The sequence below is a fragment of the Cervus canadensis genome, chromosome 30 (assembly GCF_019320065.1).
Source record: "Cervus canadensis isolate Bull #8, Minnesota chromosome 30, ASM1932006v1, whole genome shotgun sequence".
Classification (NCBI taxonomy): Eukaryota; Metazoa; Chordata; class Mammalia; order Artiodactyla; family Cervidae; genus Cervus; species Cervus canadensis.
The window spans coordinates 26,357,435-26,384,264 of record NC_057415.1 but is presented as its reverse complement, the minus strand read 5'-3'; the positions used below and the strand labels follow the sequence as shown (position 1 = coordinate 26,384,264).

At 38.2% G+C, this 26,830-nt stretch overlaps 1 protein-coding gene across 1 annotated transcript; it reads left to right on the top strand.

Moving 5' to 3' along the window:
• Positions 1–58: 58 nt before the first annotated feature.
• Positions 59–2,068, top strand: LOC122431790 (prominin-1-like). The gene has a single exon (XM_043453267.1). It carries the CDS (start codon positions 59–61, stop codon positions 2,066–2,068), a length of 2,010 nt encoding a protein of 669 aa, XP_043309202.1.
• The last annotated feature ends 24,762 nt before the right edge of the window (positions 2,069–26,830 follow it).

The following is a 26,830-nucleotide window of genomic DNA, read 5'->3' as shown; positions in this document are numbered from 1 at the left end:
GAACCCCTGACGTGGGCGGCCCCCAGTACCACCTCATGTTCAGGGCATCTTACTAGCCATGGTCCTCCTCCTCAGCTTCCTCCTGCTGCTGGGCCTCTGTGAGGACACCGTGTCAGAGGAGCCGTCATCATCCGGGTACCGTCCTGCTGATTTGGAGTTCCAGTTGCCTTCAACCCCCTATCAGACCAGCGACTCCTACGATCCTGGTCCCGCTGGCTTCTTCTTTCACATTGTGTGCCTGTTTGTTCACGTTGTGCAGCCCAATGCTTTCCCTGAAGATATTTTAAGAAATATTATACAGAAGAAGTTTGACCCCTCAAAGGAGTATGATAAGCCAGAAAACGTAGTCTTGACTCTGAAGATTATCTACTATGAGATCGGGGTTATTATCTGTGCTGCCCTGGGATTGCTGTTTATTATTCTGATGCCTCTGGTGGGATTTTTCTTTTGTCTGTGTCGTTGCTGTAACAAGTGTGGTGGAGAAATGAACCAGCGTCAGAAGAAAAATGGTCCCTTCCTCAAGAAGTATTTTACAGTCTCCCTCCTGGTGATCTGTGTGTTCATGAGCATCGGTATCATCTATGGTTTTGCGGCAAATCAGTACATGAGGACTCACGTGGAAGAGACTCGGAAATTGTCAGACAGTAACTTCAACGACCTGAGAACTCTCCTGAATGCGGTGCCAGGGCAAATTGACTATATACTGGAGCAGTATACCCGCACTAAGGAGAAAGCATTTGACGATCTAGATAATATTAACTTGTTGCTGGGAGGCAGCATTTATGAGCGTCTCAAACCCAAAGTGCTCCCTGTGCTGAAGGACATCAAGGCCTTGGCAGAAGACATGAAAACTAATAGAGCTACCCTTGCCCGAGTGAACACTCTCTTAACGGACATGAAGCAGTCGTCTGCACATCTTCGCACCAGCCTGAGAGACATGAAAACGAGCATGGAGCAAACACTCACGGATCCCCAGTGCTCCTTTCCTGTAACGGCGACCACGTGCGCCAGCATCAGGCAGTCTCTGAACGTCCTGGATGGCAGCGCCAATTTTGATCAGCTCCCATCTTTGGATGGACACATTGCTCAGCTTGATGGACTGCTTCAAACAGATTTGTCCGGCCTGGTCCAAAAGGCCAATGACTCTCTTTCTGACATACCTGGGGAAGTGAAAAATCAAACCAGGGACTTCATATCAGAGTTTAAAAAGACCTTGAATTCCATTCAATCTGATGTCAAAAATGTAAGCACAAAGATTCCTATTCAGAAGACACTGTCGAATTTCGTCCGTTACGTTAATAACTCTGAAGATTATATCCTGAACTATTTACCCACTGTGGAAAAATGCAATTCATACAGGTGGCTCATTTGCTTGACCATCTGCTGCTTGCTGACCCTCATCTTGATTTTTTACCTCCTGGGCTTGCTGTGTGGCACGTTGGGCTATGACCAGAATGCCACCCCAACCAACCGCGGCTGCGTCTCGAACACCGGGGGAGTCCTCCTCATGGTTGGGGTTGGATTCAGTTTCTTCTTTTCTTGGATAGTCATGACCATCGTGGTGCTGACTTTTGTCACTGGTGGAAATTTGGAAAATCTGGTCTGTGAGCCTTACAGAAACAAGAAGTTCTTCCAGATTTTGGACACTCCATATTTACTAAATGAGGATTGGGAATACTATCTCTCTGGCCTAGTACTTAACAAACCAGATATTAATCTCACTTTTGAACAAGTTTACAGTGACTGCAAAGAAAATAAAGGCCTTTATGCAACACTTAAGCTCGACCACATCTACAATGTCAGTGAAGAGCTCAACATTACAAAGCATACTGGAGACATAAATAGTAATTTGGAAAATATGAATTTAAGAATTAACGATATAGAACTGCTGGATAAAACAGGAAGGAAAACCCTTATGGATATCAGCTCTTCGGGAATAGGCAAAATAGACTATGCTGCCTACATAAACGCGACCGAGGGAAGTCCCACGAGAGTAAATCTTATGTCGTTTGCAGACAATCTCCAAAGAAAAGCCAACCAGCTGCCCCCAGGAAATTTTTTTAATTGAAGGATAATTGCTTTACATAATTTTGTAGTTTTCCGTCATACATCAACAAGATTCAGCCATAGGTACACACACGTCCCCTCCCTCCCATCGCCCTCCCCTTCCCACCCTTCAGCCTGTCACAGCACCCATGTTTGAGTTTCCCGAGTCATATAGCAAATTCCCATTGGCTATCTATTTTACATGTGGTATTGTAAATTTCTATGTTTCTCTCTCCATCTATCTCCCCTTGTCCCTCCTATCCTCCTCCTATATCCACAGGTCTATTCTCTATGTCTGTTTCTCCACTGTTGCCCTAAAAATAAATTTAAGCCATTGTTTCTTAAAATATATTTTCTACATTGATTTTTCCCTTCTATTTTTCTGGCACTTCACTGACATATATGTTAATTATCCAATCTGGAAAAAAGTTTCAGATTGGAAATTTTCAATTGCTCTATCTTCAGGTTAATTGATTTTTTTCCTCTGAAATATCCATTTTTCAAGTGAGCTATATATGCTTTTTGTTAATTCCATTATTGTATTTTTTGGTTCTAAAATTGTCATTTATTTTCTTCTTTATAATTCCTACTTCTTTCTTGAGAACTTCTATCTTCCCATTCATTTCAAGAATGTATTCCATTACTTTATGAGGCATGGTTACAATCTCTGCTTTATATTTTTTGATAATTCCAGTATCTGAGCCATTTTTAGCATCTGTGAATTTTCTAGCATCTGTGATTTTTATTAAGATTTTACAGGTACTTGTATATCAAGTACTTTTCAATTGTATACAGAACTTTTTGAATATTATGAGATTGTTAAATTCTTCAGAGAATGTTGTTGGCATTTTGTTTTCGCAGCAGCTGACCTCATTAGTTTCAGATGCAAGTCTTAACCTGTTTTTTGTGGGCTATAGTTTACAGGCCAGTTTCGTTTTCAAAGTTTATACAGTGCTGTTTGTGCCAGTTTGGGAACTCATCAGTGGTTTAAGCCAGCAGTCCCCAAAGTTTCTGGCACAAGGGACTGGCTTCATTGAAGATGATTTTTCGACAGGGAGTGGGGACGATGGTTTGGGGATGATTCAAGTGCATTATATTTATTGTGCATTTTATTTAGATGATTATTACATCAGCTTCGCCTCAGATCATCAGGCATTAGATCCTGGAGGTTGGGGACCCCTGATTTAAACTATAGTGTGACAGAAAAAAAAGGAGGAAGTCAAGAGCCTACCTGGAGTAACAGGCAAATTTGGCCTTAGAGTACAAAACAAAGCAGGGCAAAAGCTAATAGAGTTTTCCAAGAGAACGCACTGGTCACAGCAAACACCCTCTTCTAGCAACACAAGAGAAGCCTCTGCACATGGACATCACCAGATGGTCAACACCGAAATCAGCCTGATTATATTCTTTGAAGCCAAAGATGGAGAAGCTCTACACAATCAGCAAAAACAAGACCGGGAGCTGACTGTGGCTCAGATCATGAACTCTTTATTGCCAAATTCAAACTTAAATTGAAGAAAGTAGGGAAAACCACTAGACCATTCAGATATGACCTAAAACAAATCCCTTATGATTATTATACAGTGGAAGTGACAAGTAGATTCAGAAGGGATTAGATCTAATAGAGTGCCTGAAGAACTATGGATGGAGATTTGTGACATTGCACAGGAGGCAGTGATCAAGACCATCCCCCCAAAAAAGAAATGCAAAATGGCAAAATGGCTGTCTGAGGAGGGCTTACAAATAGCTGAGAAAAGAAGAGAAGCTAAAGGCAAAGGAGAAAAGGAAAGATATATCCATCTGAATGCAGAGTTCCAAAGAATAGCAAGGAGAGATATGAAAGCCTTTCTCGGTGGTCAGTGCAAAGAAACAGAGGAAAACAATAAAATGGGAAAGACTAGAGATTTCTTCAAGAAAATCAGAGATACCAAGGGAACATTTCATGCAAAGATGAGCACAATAAAGGACAGAAATGGTGTGGACCTAACAGAAGCAGAAGATAGTAAGATGAGGTGACAAGAAAACACAGAGGAACTATACAAAAATCTTCATGACCCAGATAACTATGATGGTCTGGTCACTCACCTAGAGCCAGACATCCTGGAGTGCGAAGTCAAGTCATAGGAAGCATGACTATGAACAAAGCTATTGGAGGTGATGGACTTCCAGTTGAACTATTTCAAATCCTAAAAGATGATGCTGTGAAAGTGCTCCACTCAATATGCCAGCAAATTTGGAAAACTGAGCAGTGGCCACAGGACTGGAAAAGGTCAGTTTGCATTCCAATCCCAAAGAAAGGCAATGCCAAAGAATGTTCAGATTACCACACTATTGCACTCATCTCACATGCTAGCAAAGTAATGCTCAAAGTTCTCTGAGCTAGGCTTCAACAGTATGTGAACCATGAACTTCCAGATGTTCAAGCTGGTTTTAGAAAAGGCAGAAGAAGCAGAGATCAAATTGCCAACATCCATTGGATCATAGAAAAAGCATGAGAGTTCCCAAAAAACATCTACTTTTGCTTTATTGACTATGCCAAAGCCTTTGACTGTGTGGATCACAACAAAACTGTGGAAAATTCTTCAAACGTTGGGAATACCAGACCACCTGACCTGCCTTCTGAGAAATCTGTACGCAGGTCAAGAAGCAACAGTCAGAACTAAACATGGAACAGACTGGTTTCAAATCAGGAAAGGAGTACATCAAGGCTGTATATTGCAACCCTGCTTATTTAACTTATATGCAGAGTACATCATGTGAAATGCCAGGATGGATGAAGCACAAGCTGGAATCAAGATTGCCAAGAGAAATATCAATAACCTCAGATATGCAGATGACATCACCCTTATGGCAGAAAGGGAAGAAGAACTAAAGAGCCTCTTGATGAAAGTGAAAGAGAAGAGTGAAGAAGTTGGCTCAACATTCAAAAAACTAAGGTCACAGCATCTGGTCCCATCACTTCATGGCAAATAGATGGGGACACAAAGGAAACAGTGTCAGACTTTATTTTCTTGGGGCTCCAAAATCACTGCAGATGGTGATTGCAGCCATGAAATTAAAATATGCTTGCTCCTTGGAAGAAAAGCTATGAGCAACCTAGACAGCATATTAAAAAGCAGAGACATTACTTTACCATCAAAGGTCCATCTAGTCAAAGCTATGCTTTTTCCAGTAGTCATGTATGGATGTGAGAGTTAGACTATAAAGAAAGATGAGCATTGAAGAATCGATGCTTTTTAACTATGGCGTTGGAGAAGACTCTTGAGTCCCTTGGACTGCAAGGAGATCCGAGCAGTCAATCTTAAAGTCCTTCATTAGAAGGACTGATGCTGAAGCTGAAACTCCAGCACTTAGGCTACCTGATGCAAAGAAGTGACTCATTTGAAAAGACCTTGATGCTGGGAAAGATTGAAGGCAGGAGGAAAAGGGGATGACAGAACATGAGATGGTTGGATGGCATCACCAACACAATGGACATGAGTTTGAGTAGGCTCCTGGAGTTGGTGATGGATAGGGAGGCCTGGGGTGCTGCAGTTCATGGGGTTGCAAAGAGTCAGGCATGACTGAGCAACTGAACTGAACTGAACTGTGACAGCAAACCTCAGGTTAATACCATGCTTTTGCAGTTCAGAGGATAATCCTGTGACTTTATACACAGGTTTAGGGTTCTCTTGCAACAGATCCTTCGTCTCTGTGATTTCCCCCATACTCTCTAACTTCAGGAGGTTCTATTTGCTGACCCTCTGCTATTGGGCTGAAGTTTTAGTGTCCTTTTTTCTCACAAACCCCTGGAGAAGGAAATGGCACTCCACTCCAATATGCTTGCCTGGAAAATCTCATGAACATGGGAGCCTGGTGGGCTGCAGTCCATCGGGTCGCAAACAATCAGGCACGACTGAGCGACTAACACTTACACTCTGTTATAAACTTCCTATTATTGACTATACCTCAGCATTAAAGTGGTGAGAGAAAAAAGAGAGCAATAGCCTGAATTTCCCCCAAAATCTTTGGACTACAGGGACTTCTTTTCTGAGTTCTTTTTATCAGAAAGCAGGATTTTATCTCATGGTTTTGGTGCCTGAGTGACCACTACTCCTATCCTTGCTATGCAGATGCAGCTTCCTGACTGGGGCTTGCATAAGGCTTGGGCTGTGTGGTTTAAAAAAAACTGGAATTTCCTATGCAAATCAAAACCACAGTGATGTGTCACTTCACACTCCTGGGAATGCTGTTACTAAAAAGTCAAGAAATAACAAATGTTGGTGAGAATGTGGAAAAACAGGAACCCTCATATATAGTTGTTAGAATGTAAATTCATGCAACCACTGTGGAAATCAGTATGGAGTTTCCTCAAAAAAATTAATAGAACTACCAAACAATCTAGCAATTCCATTCTTGGGTATTTATTTGAATAAAATGAAAACACTATTTCAAAAAGAGATATGCACCCCTATGTTCATCACAGTGCTGTTTACAACAGCCAAGATAAAGAAATAACCTAAGTGTCCATCAATGGTGAATGGATAAGGAAGATATGTATATATACACACACACAAAATGGAATACTACTCAGGCATAAAAAGATGAAGTCTTGCCATTTGTAATAATATGTATGGGTCTTGAGGGTATTATACTAAGTGGTATAAGTCATATAGAGGAAGAGAGATACTGTATGATTTCACTGATATGTGAAATATAAAAAATGAACAAAACCCCAAATAAGTAAACAAAACACAACAAACCTATGGCTGACTCATGTCAATGTATGGCAAAAACCACCACAATATTGTAAAGTAGTTAGCTTCCACAATTAAAATAATTAATTAAAAAAAAACCCAAATACATAGATACAGAGAACAGAGTACTAGTTAACTAGGGGAAGGGGCTGAGGACAAAATGGGTAAAAGGAAAAACTATAAGTTGACAGATAGCAACTTAATTTTGGATGGTAAACATGCTAGTTTATATAGAAGTCAAAACATAAGGTACACATGAAACTTATATAATGTTATACAGCAATATTATCTCAATAAAAACAAACCCAACCTCCCCAAAGAAACAAAACTGGAGCTTCCCTATAACTATTCTTATAGGGTTCTCTTTCCTCATTCTCTGGACAGAAAAGAAGAGAGAATTTTTTGGTAATTTTTCTGTTCATACACACAAATTTGTCATGTCTTAAAACCTGAGATCATGGGAGTCATGGGAGAAAAAAAACAAAACAGGTGGCTCATGGCTGTATTAGTTATTCTTCATGTTTTTATTTCCTTCCTAAATCTACTTGCTATTATTATATACATTTGAAAGTTCTCAGTTAGTGTCTTGTTTACTTATAATAAGTTTGGGGGAGATAGGGTAGATTGTTTTTGTGCGTGCGTGTGTGTGTGTGTGTGTGTATGCATATGTGTGCTTAGTTGTGTCTGACTGTGAATGCATGGGTGGTAGCCAGCCAGTCTCCTCTGTCCATGGAATTTTCCAGGCAAGAATACTGGAGCGGGTTGCCGTTTCCTTTTCCAGGGGATCTTTTCAACCCAGGGATCGAAACTGCATCTCTTACATCTCCTGTGTTGTAGGCAGATTCTTTACCACTGGGCTACCTGGGGATTTAGGCTATACTTACTCCATCTTAATTAAAATTCAAACCTCAAAAAATTGAAGCTTGAGATTTAGAAATAAATTAATGGGAACCTCACAAAAGAATTACTAAGTCATTACTATTCTGATAAATTAGGGTCATGACATTTAAGAAACCTAAAAACTCACTGTAAGAAAGATTCAATAGTTTTCTTGTATTAAATGCTTTTTACTTAGTTGGTTGGATTTTGAATTATCCTGTAGTTTCAGTTCTTCTCATGCATTAAATTATTTCACTACTCCTTGACATAATAAGGACTGGGTGTTTTGTTTGACAAATGATTCATTTGACCTATTTATGAATAAATGGAATTGTTTGACATTTCTACTACAAAGAGTAAAGATATTTTAATTTTTCTATATTATTTTTCTTCCTCAGTGAAATGACTTCTTAAATGTTAAGAATTTTAGTCACTTTTGAGAATAAATTGCTTTATAGCAAAAATGGTTTTAACATCTATATATCGTAATAAATTACATAATAGCATCTACTTGCTCTATGCACAACTTTAAAAATTTTAGATGCATTATAACAAGAAAGAACATTGACTGTAATACTGTCCCTTTATGATGCACTAAATTCTAAATTGAATACTTTTCATAATAAAAAGGAACAGTTTAAATTTTAACAATAGCCACACCTCCTATAATTCCTACCTTTTCAAATTCTCATAAATATTTTAATCTTGAGAATGAAATTTATTAATTAAAAAATAAAGCTTTCTGTATTCTACCTCTTATTAACAATCATTCAAAGCAAGTTACTTCATCTGTTGGTGCTGCAGCTTCTCTGTAATCAATTGTAATAGCACCCATCATTTTACATGATTGTTACTAGGATTCCATGAGGGTACAATATCTGTGAAATGGACAGGCATAGTGATTTGTAGTTACTAATTGTTATAATGTATTATTGCTTCTCCATACTACCACCATGGCTTCTCATTATCAAATTCACCCACTGTCAATAGATGACATTTGTGCTATTCTTGATGTCCCCAGCTACGCCAAACATAAAGCCTCTGACCCCATCATGTAGGTGCTCTTAATAGACTCCTCATGCGTTGTCCATTTAGAAGAATATAGTGGGTACACAACATCACTGTCAGTTTCTAGTTACCAGTTGTTTTTAGGAAATCTATGATGACGAGATTTATACTGATGACATTACAAAGCTAAAATGAGTCAAAGGGACAAGTGAGCTACTTTCAGGAGTACAAAGGAAATCATGCATTCAACATATATTTCCTGAGCTCCAGCTCTATACCAAGAATTGGGCTAAGATCTGGAAATTAAACTGCCAACCAAATGTGTCTACACATAGATTTGTGGAGAAATGAGAACTCTCTAAATTCTTTCAGATAGGGATTGTCTTTCATTCATTTTAGTGCTCTCAGCATTTAGCAGAATTTCTGACATATGGTAAGAGTAGTAAATTAAATTTTTGAGTTATATCTCATGGCCAATTTTTATTGCTAAGTAGCATCATTTTTAAGACCTGGACTGGACATGCCTGAGCAACTAAGCAGAGTGGTAAAGAACCCACATGCCAAGGCAGGAGACAATAAGAGGCGTGAGTTTGATCCCTGGGGGGGGAAGATCCCCTGGAGGAGGATTGCAACCTGCTCCAGTATTCTTGCCTGGAGAATCCCATAGACAGAGGAGTCTGGAAGGCTACAATCCATGGGGTCACAAACAGTTGGACATGACTGAAGTGACTTAGCATGCATGCAGGGTCACACCCTTTCTACAAAATATAACCCCAGTAGTAAAATCTGAAACTGTTTTGATAGACTCGGAACAGGATATCAAAGCCACTGGCTTCTCTCAACCTTATGGCAGTATACCTAAGGGACCTAACTTGAAGACCATCCTTCTGAAGAAGTACCACCTCTCATCACATCAGATGTGAAGAATGTCCTGTTGAATGGAATCTGCATAATCTAGCTTTTCTTCAGTACCTCCCATTTTCTGTTACATAAAAATCTTATCAGAACAATATATGATCATTACACTGAGCAAAAATCACAAATTCTATTCTTTGTTACATTTTCATTAAAATAGTGAGAGTCAGAGGCCTGCCATACAACAAAGGAATTCGTGATCCTGTGTGTCCTGAAGCAAGCCTATTCCCAGCAGCTCCCACCAAGTCTCATGGACTCCAGGGAGGGGCACATCTCTGTGGAGGATTTGCTTAAGCCTCCCTCTTGATTATGGTTTCCCTCTGTATGTTTCAGTGAGATAGGGAAATCCCAGTCACATTTGTTCTCTCTCCACATCTTCGTTTTAATCCATATAGCTCGGAGTTCTCATCTCATAGGGTTCTGTAGAGACAAATATATAGAGAGAGGGGGAGCAGACTAAGCCCATTGTCTGAGGGAGTAGTGGGAAATAATTGAGTTTGAAATAAGAATGTGGATTAAAATATATTACATATTCAAAGAATTTTAAACTGCTGAGTAGAGCCTCTACTCTGCCCAAGGAGGAAGCCGGGTCAGAGAGTCCAGGCAGTGGAGAGTCCATCTTGCAGTCCTGCTCCCGCCCCACCACGGAACGTGAACCCTGGCTCTACCTGACCCAGGAGCCTGAGCGGGCAGCCTTAGAGCCCAGTCTGTGGTGCTACTTCAAGTGAGTATTTTTTTCCAAGCACAAACCAATTAACTCAGTTCACTGTAGACACTGACCCAATGTCCCACAAATTTAACTTAATTCTGACACTGTCTCCCTGCAGATAGCATGAGATTCCACAGGTTAAGGAATCTTAGTTGCATGACTGACCACACTTCAGAGGCCAATTACAGGGTCAGGTCATTCATTACCAGTGCTTCTGACTGATTTGTTATAAATCAGGTTCCCACGACTCCCCTCCACGGGTTTGATTAATTTGCCAAAGGAGCTCACAGAACTCAGGAAACAAGTTTATTTACTAGATTACTGATTTATTATAAAAGATATTAAAAGATACAAATGAATAGCCAGATGAAGAGCTACATAAGGCCAGGTGTGGGGGAAAGGGGCACAGAGCTTGTGTTCCTACTCATTCTGAGCTTGCCCAGCACCTTCACCTGTTCAACAAGCTGGACGCTCTTCCACATCCATCCTTCTGGGTTTCTATGGAGGCTTTGTTACACAGACATGACTGTTTGGTGATTGAACTCAGTCTTCAGCCTTTCTCCCTCCCCCAGAGAGGCTGTTCCAACACTCTCATCACAAGTTTGCTTCCCCTGGAACCAGGTCCCCATCCTTTGGTTGATGTTCGTTCAGTCAGTTAAGTCTTGTCCAACTCTTTGCAGCCCCACGGGGTGTAGCTCCTCTGTCCGTGAGCCTTCTCAGGCAAGGATACTGGAGTCATTACGATTTCATTCTCCAGGGGATCTTCTTGATCCAGAGATGGAACCCAAGTCTCCTGCATTGTAAGGCAGATTCTTTACCCCTGTGTCACCTGGAAGCCCTTATCCTTAGGTTACCTAGGGGCTTTCTAAAAGTCACCTCATTAATGTAACAAAAGACACCTTTAGCTTCTCATCACTTGGCTGAAAGGGGTTTAGGAGCTCTGAGCCAGGAATGGGGACAAAGACCAAATACATATTTCCTATTATCAGTTCAGTTCAGTTGCTCAGTCGTGCCTGACTCTTCGTGACCCCATGGACTGCAGCATGCCAGGCTTCCCTGTTCATCACCAACTCCCGGAGCTTACTCAAACTCATGTCCATCGAGTTGGTGATGCCATCCAACTATCTCATCCTCTGTCTTCCCCTTCTCCTCCTGCCTTCAATCTTTCCCAGCACCAGGGTCTTTTCCAGTGAGTCAGCTCTTTGCATCAGGTGGCCACAGTAATGGTGCTTCAGCATCATTCTTCTAATGAGTATTCAGGACTGATCTCCTTTAGGATGGACTGGTTTGATCTCCTTGCAGTCCAAGGGACTCTCAAGAGTCTTCTCCAACACCACAGTTCAAAAGCATCAATTATTCGGTGCTTCAGCTTTCTTTATATTCCAACTCTCACATCCATACATGACTACTGGAAAAACCTGAGATTTGACTAGTTGGGCCTTTGTTGGCAAAGGAATGTCTATAATTTTTAATATGCTGTCTAGGTTTGTCATAGCTTTTCTTCCAAGGGACAAGCATCTTTTAATTTTATGGCTGCAGTCACCATCTGCAGTGATTTTGGAGCCCAAGAAAATAGTCTCCCACTGTTTCCATTGTTTCCGCATCTATTTGCCATGGAGTAATGGGACCAGATGCCATGATCTTTATTTTTTGAATGTTTAGATTTAAGCCAACTTTTCCACTCTTCTCTTTCATTTTCATCAAGAGGCTCTTTAGTTGCAGGCAGATTCTTTACCAGTTGAGCGACCACGGAAGCCCAACATGATGACTAGAGTTAACAATATTGTGTATTTGAAAGCTGCTAAGAGAGCAGATGTTAGGTGTTCTCACTTTACCCACACACATACACACAACACAAATGGTAATTATGTGAGATGATGGATGTGTTAACTAACTTTATTGTAATAACCATTTTGCAATATATACGTATATCTAATCATGGGGGGAAGCCCAGTAGCTCAGCTGTAAAGAATCCACCTGCAATGTAGGAGACACGGGTTCAATCCCCGAGTCATGAAAATCCCTGAAGAAGGAAATGGCAACCCACTCCAGTATTCTTGCTGGGAAAATCCCATGGACAGGAGGAGTCCATGGTCTTACAAAGAGTTGGACACAACTGAGTGACTGAACACAACAATATTAAGTCATCACGCATACACGTTAAACATTGTTAAACTGACAACGTTATATATCAGTTAAAAAGTATTTTAATCTTTTATCATCTCTGTACTAGACTAGCAGTTGGACCAGGGAAAAAGATGTGAAGGCTTGTTGTTTGATCACTTCTGTAATTCATAATTCATTTCAATACTTCCCTCCCTCTTTGCTCCCCTGGCCCCTCAACCCCCACTTCCTATAACCTTCTCCCTCCACCATTGCCCACCCACTCACTCCCCAACCACTACTAGGATTGGTTTTCCCTTAGTTTTAATCCTTCGGCTTCCAAGGAAGCCAGAATACCTAGTAGATCAGTGATAAAGTCTATCATGCCTTAGACTCTGAGTCATGACCCTCCTTATTCAATCTTTCCTTGGCCCAGTTCCTGGGACTGAGTTTTTCCTTCCTTTTTGCTATTCATTCATGTTCTGCTTTCCTGAGAACGGAGTTCTATAAATGCAACTGCAAGTCATGTGCCCAGAACTACCTCCCTTTCCAGTAATGGTTCCCCTCCTGAACAGGTCTCCAGGAGTTGGCACAGTCTCCAGTGCTCGGGAGATGTGTTTACTCTGATGAAGCTATACTCTCAAAACTTGTGTACCCTTCTTTACTATGTTACACTTAACAAGGTGTTTATTAATTTTTATTAAAAATTTAAATGAAAAACAAGAGGACTCAGTGCAAAACAACAAGAATTTGGAGAAAGAATTTCTATATCTTATAGAAAATAACATTTGCGAGGAGAATGTCTACATGGTTGATGGGGACTGATAAGAGATGCTCAGAGAAGTTGGATAAATTGTTCTGTTTGGCTTTGGAAGGGGGTGTGTGTGTGTGTGTGTGTGTGTGTGTATGTATAGAAAGAAGGAAAACAGCTAGAAAAGCCCCCAGAGATGTCTTGCCTTTTAGTTAAACCCTGCAATGAATTTTATAAAATGCTACCCAGTACTTTTCTGATGATAAGTTTCCACATCACTCTTGTGACTCCAGAGGTTCTGTCATGTCTGGATTTCCCTTGTATGCCCATACCCAACTAATTGGCATCTGCAGGTGACAGAATAAGGGCTGTGCATGCCATCACCTTCTCAAAAATTAGCCTTTCAGGGTCAGTTTGTCTGCCCCACTTCCTGCCCTCCTGAACACCTATCTTGTACTGACCCCAATATGCCAAAACCAGCAGCCTTTTATAGCCATGTCAAGTGTTTTCACACACAATATAAATGTTTCTGCTCTCTGATGTTGAGGCAGGTCATAAAACATATTTAGTATTGTTATTTAAAGTTCAATTTGACCTGAGTCCCTGGTAGCCTGGGGTGAGAAAATTCCGAGGATAAAAAGGTTACTAGTAGTTTTTATGGATCAGGAAAGCTCATTTAAGTGATAAATCTGGAGGACAAGAGTAAAAGTTGTCTATAGATAAGTTATATCATGACAAGATGGTGCCCTGAATAACCCTAATCTGCATAAACTAAACCACTGTGGAAAAAATTTAATTGTTTTTGCTTTAAGACACTTTGAGGTTATTATGAGCCTTATTTCCTAAATATTGTGGGATTTCATTTGTTTGCTTATGGGCTTATGCCCTAGTCACACAAAGAAGAGTGCAGAATTTGAGCCCAGAAAAAGCAAAACCATATTATAGAAGCTACATCTTTAATTCATTTTATTTGAAACTAAGGATAGGTGAACTACCTAAAATATTCATGGTGTTTTGTTTATCTTTGCCAAAAATGGACTTTGTAAGCACCAAATTCTTGTGACTACCAGTTCTGATCTTTCAAATGCAATACTGTTTGAACACCCTGATAAAAAATTGTTCTAAAACTGGTTAGAAGTTTGTTAAGCATTCTAGTTACTCTCTTTATTCTAAACCCATACTAAAGAAAATGGATTATTCACAAATTGTTTTAAGGTTCTAGGAAAGCACAGATAAAAATATTCTTGAATTCAAGTAATTAGTGATCTAATTTTGGAATTTAGAAATATAAATACAGTTCAGAGTCATAAGGGTTATACCAGAAGAATGTTCAAAATCCTAGAAGCATGAAAAAAATCATGACAAAGCAAGTAATGGCTATGTTGGGCTTTGAAGAATGAGAGCTGATCAGGAAGAAGAGTTGCATTAGGGATAGGTCATGAATGAATGTGTGTATCATGTTATGGATGCAGAAAAGCAGCTGGGAGTGAGGCAGTTGTGTGGTGGAGATCAAACCTGAAGCAGAGAACACAGTTACAGTATCACATTGCAAGGCTATAGCAAAAATCTGTGTGCTTAGTCACTTAGTCGTGTCCGACTCTGCAACCCCCTGGACGGTAGCCCGCCAGGCTCCTCTGTCCATGGGATTCTCTAAGCAAGAATACTGGAGTAGGTTGCCATTTCCTTCTCCAGGGGATTTTCCTGACCCAGGGATAAACCATAAATCTAAGTAGTAAAATTTACTATCACGTTTAACATATTTTCAGTATCGGAAAGTTCTTATCAAAGGAAGAATTACATGTTTGCAATTAGATTTATAAATGCTTTGAAAATTATTCATTTAATAAACACTTATTAGATATGAGTCATGTAACAGGTTCTGGAGAAGGGGATGACAACCCTCTCCAGTATTCTGGTCTGGAGAATCCCCATGGGCAGAGCAGCCTGGCGGGCTGCAGTCCATGGGGTCGCAAAGAGTCGGACACAACTGAAGCAATTTAGCACGTGTTAACAGGTATTGAAAAGCCAGAAATATATAAGGATGTGTGCAAAGATTTAGCTATAATGATAGTCATCACAAGGGTACTTACAACAAAACCTGAAAACAATCAAAGACCCACAATTATTAGACTGCTTAAAAACAGCAGTTCCTTGTGAAGAGCCAGCTCATTGGAAAAGACCCTGATGCTGAGAAAGATTGAGGGCAGGAGGAGAAGCGGGCAACAGAGGATGAGATGGTTGGATGGCATAATCGACTCAACAGACATGAGTTTGAGCAAACTCCAGGAGATAATGATGGACACGGAAGCCTGGCATGCTGCAGTCCATGGGGCTGCAAAGAGTTGGACACGACTGAGTGACTGAACGACAGCAATAAGTATGTATATATACAATTTCTCTTTTAAAAGGCACATGAGTTTTGTACATTTTCTTTCCTTTTACAAAATATTATGAACAATTTCCATAACTGTTTGCCATCTGAGTATAAATGCATTTCAGCATAGTCATAGCATGTATGTATATGTATACATGTAATATAGATGTAAGTATTGAGATGTCATATAAAAACATAGGTACTATAATTATGGTGAATGTATTAATATGTGCTGTGCTGTGCCTCAGCTGTGTCCAGCTCTTTGTGACCCCATGGACTGCAGCCTGCCAGGCTCCTCTGTCCATGAGGATTCTCCAGGCAAGAATACTGGAGTGGGTTGCCATGCGCTCCTTCAGGGGATCTTCCCAATCCAGGGTTTGAACCTAGGTCTCCCACATTGCAGGTGGATTCTTTACAGTCTGAGCCACCAGGGAAGCCCATTAAGTAATATACATAATTTATTTTATAGTAACAGTACATGAAAACTTCTGCAAATTGTTCATATGTTTTTAAAGAAGACAATGTAAAAATATGTACCTTTTTAAAAAAGAAAGGATATATTCCTTACAGAAAGAAATATGAAAAGTATATACATGACAGTGTGGACTGGTTATAACTGGGTAATAACACTGTGATTTTTATTGTCTTATATGTGTTTTCAATAGTGAACTACATATTTTTGTAAAGAGAAAATTTTTTTATACCAGATATAGTCAAAACTTGTCCATCTCTATATGAAGTTGCAAAGGCCAACAGAACTCACACAAACTATTCTATGACCTGTGAATGCAAGGCGAAATGTGAATATGTTTGCTTGAGCTTGAATGGGATGACTGTACATGATGGTTACTTACAAGCCTTTTGAACCTGAGAAACTGCTGACTATCGATATCTGAATTATACCTCTGTCCACATTATTTCTGCATTTCTGAATATTACCTTAGCAACAGACCAGAGTGATTTATATCAGGCTAGGTCGATGTGTCTCCAAATTCTTGGCATAGAAATTTGATCCAAAATTCAGATTGCACCAGTCTAAAGAGTATGCACTTAATGTTTAAATGCACACATAGAGTTAATCTGGCCTGTGGAGCTGACTTTTTCTTTAACAGTATGTCAGTAAATTGGGAGCTAAATGGTTTCTAATTTCATTTTAATAGTTCTAATAAAATTTAGAGCCCCAATAAATTTAGAGTACCATAGTTATAATAAACTGTGATTATAAAGACATTTTATTCTGCATGAAATACATATTTGTGACCACTTAATAATGAGAATGTACACTTCTAGTGGAAATGTAGTAAACATTACTGTGCTGAATACCTTCTTTATTTTATGGAACAGAGTTGTGCTTTGTAAGCCTAACCTAATTTGAATTCTTTTCAGGTAGTTTGTCAAACAATTAAAAAAAATCAGAAAGAAGGAAAACCATTTAAGTTAGGCACCACTGGAATACAATTTGGACTATATGCAATTTTAATTACTTTCTCAAATGATTATCAATTTGACTGAACGCAGAGTTCATCTATTACAACTTTTCCCCATGTAGATTCTATTCAAATATCTCTTCATATATAATATTCTGAAGAGATATCAAGGCTAGTCAGAGATTTTTCCTTCACCAATGAAATTCTTTATAAATAAAGTACATATGTTTGTATATTACTTACATTTAAATTATATATTTGTGTATTACTTATAGACATAGTGTTTTACCTAGATGTTTTTCTCTTCATTAAGCATTAAACACTCAGAACTTTTAAGCTCAAGCCTTTTTGTACTTCAGGAAAATATTCTTTGTTACATCTATATTTTCTGGAAAACTTGTTCGTGATTTCTTTAGGAAGAGTATTGGGTCCCTTTGGCTAAACTCTGTTATTTTAAGTTACTTTTCTCTCTTTATGCCCTTTTTTCCCCCCAGTAACTAAAAGAGTACATTTGTTTTCCATAATATTGATTTGGCTTTTCAGAGTGACCTTAACAACTTTTAATGTAAATTTTAATTTTGTTTTTTAGTATCATTAGGTTTTTAAATCTCATACAGTTTCCTTTTATTTGCTTCTCAGCACAATTTTATTCTAGTATATTTCAAAGTATATTTTCTCTATATTGTAAGTACTGTATTTATATATTATGTTGCAGAGTCATGCTATACACAATATACTGTTAAGTGATTTTTTTGTGGGGGGTTAATTTATTTAACTACTAGAAGTGTCTGACAGCTTAGTGCTTAGACATATTTTTTGCCTAGTCACTCAGTCGTCTCTTTGCGACCCCTTGGACTGTAGCCCATGAGGCCCCTCAGTCCATGGGATTCTCCAGGCAAGAATACTGGAGTGGAGCTTAGACATATATATATGTATTTATTTATTTCTTGGACATCCTCAATACACACTTTCACTGCTCTTAGAGTCTTACTCTCATTTGCAGATGGATGGTTAATAAATTTATACAAATGTGTATGATCATCTCAGATCATTTCGTGGCTGATTGTGAAATTGAATCATGGATAGGTCAAGCAGGGAAATGATATATTATTCACTAGTCTTCTGAGCTGAATCAATTTTCTTCACATAATTTCCTTTGTGTTCCAGCATCCAGGTCAGATACAAACTATGGTTGTTTCTAGTCTTCTTAACAATGTTATCCTCATTCTTTCTAAAACATATGAAATATACTACATAACAATATGTATACCTATCAATAATATGGATGAATTGAATATAAAAACACTCCTAAATACCACTATCCTCTGTGATTTCATGTTTTGAACAATACCTTCCAAACCTTTTATGTAATCTTTCAGAATTTTACATAGTAAGAAAAAAAGTATGCATATGTAGTATTCTCCTAGAAGAAATCACAAATAAGGAGAAATGCAAGCTTGTGTTTTGACCAAGAAAGCCTTTCTGGGAAGCTGGGACCTAGAGTGTGTTCCTCCCTCATGATACAATTTTCTTTCTTTCTACCCAGAGGGGAGGGAGGCAGGTTAGTGGACCACGGAAAAATTAATTCAATATTGTCTAAACAGAGTTCAAAGTGTACAGAAGCTATGCTGTTTAGTATGCAAAGCAGAAAACCTGACAGAAAACACTGCCTTGAATCCTTTTGTAAAAATAGTTGAGACACACTAATGTTCTATGTTTACAATAAGAATGACATAAAAGTATCACCAATGAGAGAAAATAAGTGTGAACCGATTAATATCATATCATTCAGTTCTGAGTCTTGTCTTAGAATAAAGTTGATTTGCCTTGTCTACTATGTGAGAAGTCCACTATGCAACACGGATAGGGAGATTACAATATTTTATTGAGGATGAAAATACAAAGTAGCATGTATGATGGAATTTCTTCTCAAACCAATTAAATGGAAAGGTCACTTCCATATCGCCTAAATAAAAAAGAAACCTGCTCAAATAAAACCTTGAAACTTTATGATACTGACACAAAGGAAAGGGAATTGCTAATATTATTTAGGAAAGAAAGACTGAAACAGAAGTGGTCTAAAGGCATTATTCTAGAAATAGGAATGTGGGTGGAGAGGGGGAGGGCTAATTTTCTGTTTAATGTTTACATATAAAATATAAATTGAGTTCCTTCTCCCCTGCACATCCATTTTTATTATAATATAGAATAAATAAAAGTAGTTACAATAAGTTGAATGATGTAATTTAAAGTTTGAGGATGAGGGAATATCCAAGTATAGTTCTAGAAGTCCAGCACTACTGTTAGTGCTTCCTAATTCTGTTTCATATGCATGTACAATGGAAAGGATTTAGGCGGTTTGGGGCAGTTTTGCTTTCTTGGAAAATGGCAGATAGCAGAAGTTGTTGTTTTTCAGTCACTAAGTCATGACCGATTCTTTGTGACCCCATGGAATGAAGCACGACAGGCTTCCCTGTCCTTCATCATCTCCCAGAGTTTGCTTAAACTCATGTCCATCGAGTCAGTGATGCCATCCAACCATCTGCTCTCTTCTCCTCTTGCCCTCAGTATCTCCCAGCATTAGGGTCTTTTCCAGTGAGTCAGTTTTTCACATCAGGTGGCCAAAATATTGGAGCTTCAGTATCAGTCCTTCCAGTGAATATTCAGGGTTGGTTTCCATTAGGATTGACTGGTTTGATCTCCTTTCTGTCCAGGGGATTCTCAAGAGTCTTCTTCAGCACCACAGTTTGAAAGCATCAATTCTTTGGGGCTCAACCTTCTTTATGGTCCAACTCTCACATCTGTACATGACTACTGGAGAAATCATAGCTTTAACTAGATGGACGTTTGTCAGCAAAGTGATGTCTCTGCTTTTTAATATGCTGTCTAGGTGTGTAATAGCTTTTCTTCCAAGGAGAAAATGTCTTTTAATTTCATGGCTGTTGTCACTGTCAGCAGTGATTTTAGAGCCAAGGAATATAAAATCTGTCATTGTTTCCACTTTTTCCCCATCTATGTACCACGAAGTGATGGGACTGGATGCTATGATCTTAGTTTTTTGAATGTTGAATTTTAAGCCAGTTTTTTCACTGTCCTCTTTCAACTTCATCAAGAGACTCTTTAGTTCCTCTTTACTTTCTGCCTTGAGGGTGATGTCATCTGCATATCTGAGGTTATTGATATTTCTTCTGGCAATCTTGATTCCAGCTTCTGTTTCATCCAGTTCAGCATTTTGCATGATGTAGAGCCCACCAGGGTTCCCCTGGTGGCTCAGACGGTAAAGAATCTGCCTGCAATGTGCGAGACCTAGGTTCAATCCTAGGTTGGGAAGATCCCTGGAGGAGGACATGGTAACCCACTCCAGTATTCTTGCCTGGAGAATCCCCATGGACAGAGGAGCCTGGTGGGCTACAGTCCATAGAGTTGCAATGAGTCAGACACGACTGAGTGCCTAATCACAGCACTCTACATTTAAGTTAAATAAGCAGGGTGACAATATATAGCCTTGTCATACTCCTTTCCCAATTTGGAACCAGTCCTTTGTTCCATGTCTGGTTCTGTTACTTCTTGACCTGCATACAGGTTTCTCAGGAGACAGGGAAGTTGGTCTGGTATTCCCATCTCTTGAGGAATTTTCCAGTTTGTTGTGATCCATACAGTCATAGGCTTTAGAATAGTCAATAAAGCAGAAGCAGATTTCTTTTTGGAATTCCCTTGTTTTTTCTATCATCAAGTGGATAAACATTATATTCAACAGATAACTTCTCCTGCCATATTTTCTAACAAAAGTGATCTGTGAACTGATGCCACATTCTGTCCAAATAATTGCTGCCGACTCATTGTTTTCTGAGTCATAGCAACCAAAAAGAAGGTGCAGGTTTTAATAAGCTCATTTTGAAACCTTGTAACATTAAATAATACATACTTGCTATAAGAAAATACCAGGTGAAATTGAGTGTTTTCAGGTGCAAACAGGAATTTGTATTAAGAATGATAATTTGGGTGAGAAGCTAAAAACTAGAACTGAAAATCTCTGAGCGTGTGTTCTCAGGAAAGAAAATGTTAAAAACATGAAGACTGCTAATGGCAATTTTAGTGGAATCTGTCACAACCTGCACCAACCCATTCATTTGTTACCACCCTGAAAGATTCAGTGCTGAGAAATTCTTCCATTGTGGCGGTTGCTACATTTATAGACTTAATGTGCAACAAGCCTTTTTATCTGGATTATTTGATAATTTTCCCTGTGACATGTTGGAGAGCATCAGTGATATAAGGGATTCTGCAATTACTAGATTAGTTGGCATTATTCTCAAAAACTTTTGACGTTTTAGAGAAAGAAAGAATGTATGCGTCAATTGCTTGTTAGTTTATTTTTACTTAAAAGTATCCTAAAGGTCCAGATTTTCTTCCCAGACAAGCAGATGGCAGATGATGCAAGGCTTGATGAAAGGCTTAGTGTGGGCTGTAGTTCTAGACACTGAGACTGGACCTGGGAGGGAAGTAGGAACACGGCTTTGGGGGAAAAAAATAGTATTGGGGCAAAAACTGTCCTGTAGAAATTCTGGCAAAGACCTACCTGGAAAAGCATGCCATTAAACCTTAAAAGAAGGCCAGGCAAAAATGGAAGAATCAGGTTTGTCAGCAAGACTTGAGCAGGTAGGGTCAGGAGGGAAAAAGAGGAGAGTGCCTGAGGCAGGGAGAAAAGAAAAAAAATGACTTCTTGTTTTGATGCTCTGTTACCCAGACTCTAAGGCCTAAGCACCTAATATAAGCCAAACCTTATTTCTGTCCCAGGTTACTGAGTTAAGCTTGTCATCATGTCTGTGGTTTAGACAGCAGAAGGGACCAAAAGTTACAGTGGGTTTTCATTAATGTGCCTGGAGTTAAAAAGGTAGTAAGTTGACCATTTTCACACCATGAATTTGAGTTTGAATTTATCAAACTTATAGTTTAGTTATAGATGGTGACTTTGTAATAAAAAGCAAATCAGACAGCCTATATAGCATTAGGTGTGGTTTCCTTTTCCAACAATTTTGCCTAAAATGCAGGAACATTTTAATTATATTTCTGGTCATTGCTCTTGTTAGAATTGTGCTAAATTTTCTAATTTCTAAATGGGGCCACAACACATTTGAATAATTTTTGTCTGTTTTCCTTATATATTTTAGGAGGAAGTTTCAGTTTGATTCTCTTGATATCTGATTAGATTTTCTAGCATCAGTTTTCCATTCAATCCATTCAAATCAATTTGTTGAGGACAGTTGAAAGTCAGACTTTCCTCATTCCAGTCCTAGACCACCTTTCCAGCTTCAGTCTTTAAAAAATGGGGCAAAACAGTTTCATCTTATACAACATATAACATCAGTTTCAGTTGTACAACATAATGATTAAATATTTGTACACATTGTAAAATGACCACCACAGTAAGCCTATTATAACATCATCATACAGTTGCACAATTTTTTCTTATGTAACTTTTAAGATCTCTTATCAAATTTCAAATATATCAATGTAATATGGTATTAACTATAATCACCATACTGTACGTTACATCCCCATGATTTATTTTGTAACTGAAAGTTTGCACTTGTCAACCCTCTTCACCCATTTTACCCATCCCCTCCCTCTGGAAACCACCAGTTTGTTCTCTGTGAGCTTAGGTTTCCTGTTTTGTTTTAGATTCCACGTATAAGTGAGATCATATGTATTTGTCTTTCTCTGTCTGACTTATTTCACTTAGCACAAGGTCCTCAAAGTCCATCCATATTGTTGCAAATAGCAAGATTTCCTTCTTCTTATGGCTGAATATTTTAGTGTATGTGTGTATGATATTTTCTTTATCCATTCATCCATCAACAGACACTTAAGTTGTTTCCGTATCTTGTCTTCATATGCTAATGGGAAAACAGTTTAACACTTTTTTTTTTCTGTACCTTATATATTTCAAGAAAGGTCAAGCATGTACCATGTTCTAATTTTTCTATCATAACAGTTTGGTATTATGAATTTCACATTATGAAAAAGGCATAATAAATAGGTTATATTTGATATTTTTATAGGACTTTGAAAAATTAAAAATTAGACCCCAAATGGGTAAGTTATTCCGGCTCACTTTCCTTAGTCCTAAAATAATGGGCAGGGAGGGTGTTCTGAAACTGTTACCTTTCAGGGTGGAGAAGCTTTATCCTATATAAAGTACAGTGGAATACAGGTGTGAATAGTAAAACATGCTACTATGAGAAGAACCTTGACTTTGTCAGAGAATAATGATCCTCTATACAAATTATGCAGGTATATCTTTGATATACTATATTGCAATCTTTTTCAAATTGCAATTGGAAGATCTCTAGGGATACATTCTCAGGTCTGTAATGCTTTCTTGGTTCAATGTTTGTGGTTTTATTTTGGTAAGTTTAAAAATAAGGACATATTTGGGGCTCATCTCAGCAACTTGCATCTTAAGCATTGCATGGTAATCTCATTTATATTGGGTTGCCCAGAAAGTTCATTTGAATTTTTCCTTAACGGGTTTTCCTGTAACACGTTAGGGAAAAGCCTGAACGAACTTTTTGGCCAACCCAGTACTTCTGTAATTCTCTTTAGCATGAACTGGAGGTATTTTAATAGGATATGAAATTAAAGAAGTATTCTTAATATGGACATGTAGTAGGTGATGAGAAAATGACACTATAGCATGCTCTGCTAGATTTTATAGTGGCAAAGAGTGAAGAAAGTGGTGAGAAAATGATTCATTACAAGATTTATGTTAATATGCTGCTACTCTTAAGATAATAGAGTCTCACCCAAAGCAGTAACTATTTCACCTTCATCTGCATAATTAGATGTTATTGAGCTAAACTTGGTTTTGTGGTTTGTGCTTATTTTGTATTTTTTGCTATTTTACCATTTTATGAAAATGGAAGGCAAAAGGGGGTCATCTCAAAGTTATGTTCATATTTAAGTCTTGTGTGAAAAGGTTTTCCTTTTAAATAACTTTATATTTTAAAACAATATTTTAGAAACAGTTGTGTAGTTGAAAGATCGTGAACCTTGGAAGTAAAGAGATTCTCAAGTTCTGATTTTGTGGCACCATAATTGAGATAAGTTAACTTCTCTGTGCCTGCTTTTATCATGAGAATGATCACAGGAACTTTGTTGTTGAAATAGGTAACAGATGAAACCACGTGCAGTCAATATATGCTTGTTTTCCTCCTTCCTTTTTTCTCTCTATTCTGAATCTACATTTCACCTTCTAACCTTTTCAGTAGCAACCCACCAGGAAAGAGCATGGCCCATCGATTGGCAGCTCAGTGCATTTTTGGTCCATTTAGCCCTAGTGGAAATTACCTGAGAGAGGGAGTGGAAGATATGGCTAATGCACTGGAATTATTTATAAAAGGAAATTACTCATGCTGTTTCTAGTCCCCAAAAGCACAGGTAATCAGGATGTACTTAACACCTGTCTCCTTAGGCTGAGCTGGAAGCAATCTAAGGATAAAAGTCTCTTTTAGACTTTTTTCTTCAAATTAACATCTGCCTTGAATTTTTAATATTAAGTAATTAGCAATAAAGCAAACTTCTATACCTGTTACTAACAGATTTGAAATTTATCTTTTTGATTAAATTTGGTGTGAAATAAAAACCTTTCAACTTTGGAATACAATGGTTTAAACAATTTATATACTTTTCACACCTACAGAAACAGAATAGCAAGTAATAGATAATAAAAGGGCTGACACTATCAATTCTTTTAATTCTTTAGGGGAAAAATCTCTTCCATGAAATCTTCGTTTATAAAATTTTACTGTGAGACTTCATTGTTACATGACAAAATCCTGCATGGTTACATGTAACATGACAAAAAGACTGCATGGTTACATGACAAAATCCTAACAGTAACAGAATGAATATGAGTTAATCTATCATCTCACTCTAGTTAGTTTGATAATCCATACAGTGTGGTAATGATTTAATACCTTGGTCTGGTCCATCTTTAACTTTTATGATTCCTTATACTCATTTATTTAGCAAATAATCTTTGCGATCAATGCATTAATAGGTTATGAGTTCTAAAGAGATGCACTCAGCAATTCATAATCTACTAGAACTAAGACTTGTGTTCAATTACTACACTTTGGGATTTTTTTTTTTTTTTGGATGCCGATTTGAGGGGAGTGGGAATAGAGAAGGACCCAGAGGTGGTGACTTTTAAGCTGAATCTTGAGGAATGGGTACTGTTGGTAGGATGGTGTAGTGACTATTCCACATAGACGAGCATATGAGCAAAACATGAAGAGGGCTGTGTTCAGGAGTGGCAACTGTTGCAGATTGGGTGGAGCAGAGATCCTTCATAAAGGCAGTTGGCTTAAGATAGGCTGTAACTTCTCTAAGTGGGTATTAGAAAGCTTAGAATGCCAAAATGTTTACCTAGGGTAGCAATGTGCACTAGGACCAATATGTAGAATGGAACAAGAGTGAACCTTGACGTTTAAAAGAACTTTAGATGCTTAATGACCATCAACAAACAGAGCTCATCCTATAACCTGCTTAAGAAAAGTTGCAAAGAATTGTATGTTTCCTAATCCCACTGAAGAAAACACTGATCCTTAATTAACAAGAAAACAGACAGCTTCTGCCTACCATTCTGTCAAAGATTTAGGGATTAGTAACCATATTTCACTAGATCCTTAGACCTAATTGGCAATCTGTTCTCTACAATGGATTTAAATATATCACTCCTTGCTCTGACCCATGCATGACAAGTCTAAGAATCTTGCCAGTGCAAAATAATATGAATGTTTTCTCAGCTCTAGGTACAAAGCAGTAAGTATACCCAACTCAGTTTGTTATATCATAACAGCTAGGAGTATGGCTCTTCAGCCACACAGTGTGAGTCTAAATTCTGCCTCCACCCCTTTCTAGTTGTATGACTTTGAACAAATTATTCAAATTTCCTGTCTAGAGTTGAGAATAAATACGGAGTTGGGAACGGGAGGAATATTAGATAATGTGGATATTCTTTCTTGATACAAACAACAAAAAGTGACAGCTTCGTAAGCCAGTTGCAATGTGGAATCTGAAACCAAAAGTTCTACCTTGTAATATTAAAATCACCCGTCTTTCCTGTAATTAGAATGGCATGATTTTTTAACATGACACATTGGTCACTGAAAAATACCATCCATGATTTTTTAACATGACACATTGGTCACTGAAAAATACCATTCATTGAATTACACAGATCTTCAAAATGCTAATACATTTCATACAACAATATTTTTAAAAAACCCATGTTAATTTTGCCATCAGTGTTATTAAAAAAGCCTTTAGTAATTGAACTGATCTCAGGCTCACAATGAGGAATACAAGGTTGCCAATATTCTAATTTTCATTTCAAAGCTACAATTATTTGCAACATGTATGTTAGGTTCTCCTGACAGGCTCACTGTTCATTTTGAGAAATGTCTAACAAATACCATAGACTTAATAAACAGTTTGTCTTAAGTTATCTTTTCAAGTAAAAACGGAATTCCATGAAAAAAGTTTCTTCACCCAACTGAAATAATTGAATTTCTGAAAAATAACCATCATGTTTTGATATGCAACATAAGTGCTTTATACATAATTTGCATTTAATCACTGAGATTATTAGACATGTACTCAGGAAGTTGATATATAAAATAACTCTTACAGCTTCATTAAATACACTCAAGTTAAAATGCCATTTTAAAAAATTCAAATGCATGGTAGTGAATGCAGCTGGTACTCCTCATACCCCGTCGCCTTGACTTAAAGCGACAGCAGTTTCACTACCATTTTGCACCATTCATGCAAATATGGAACATGTGAACAAGTTCTTTCTTCATTTTGCATGTGACT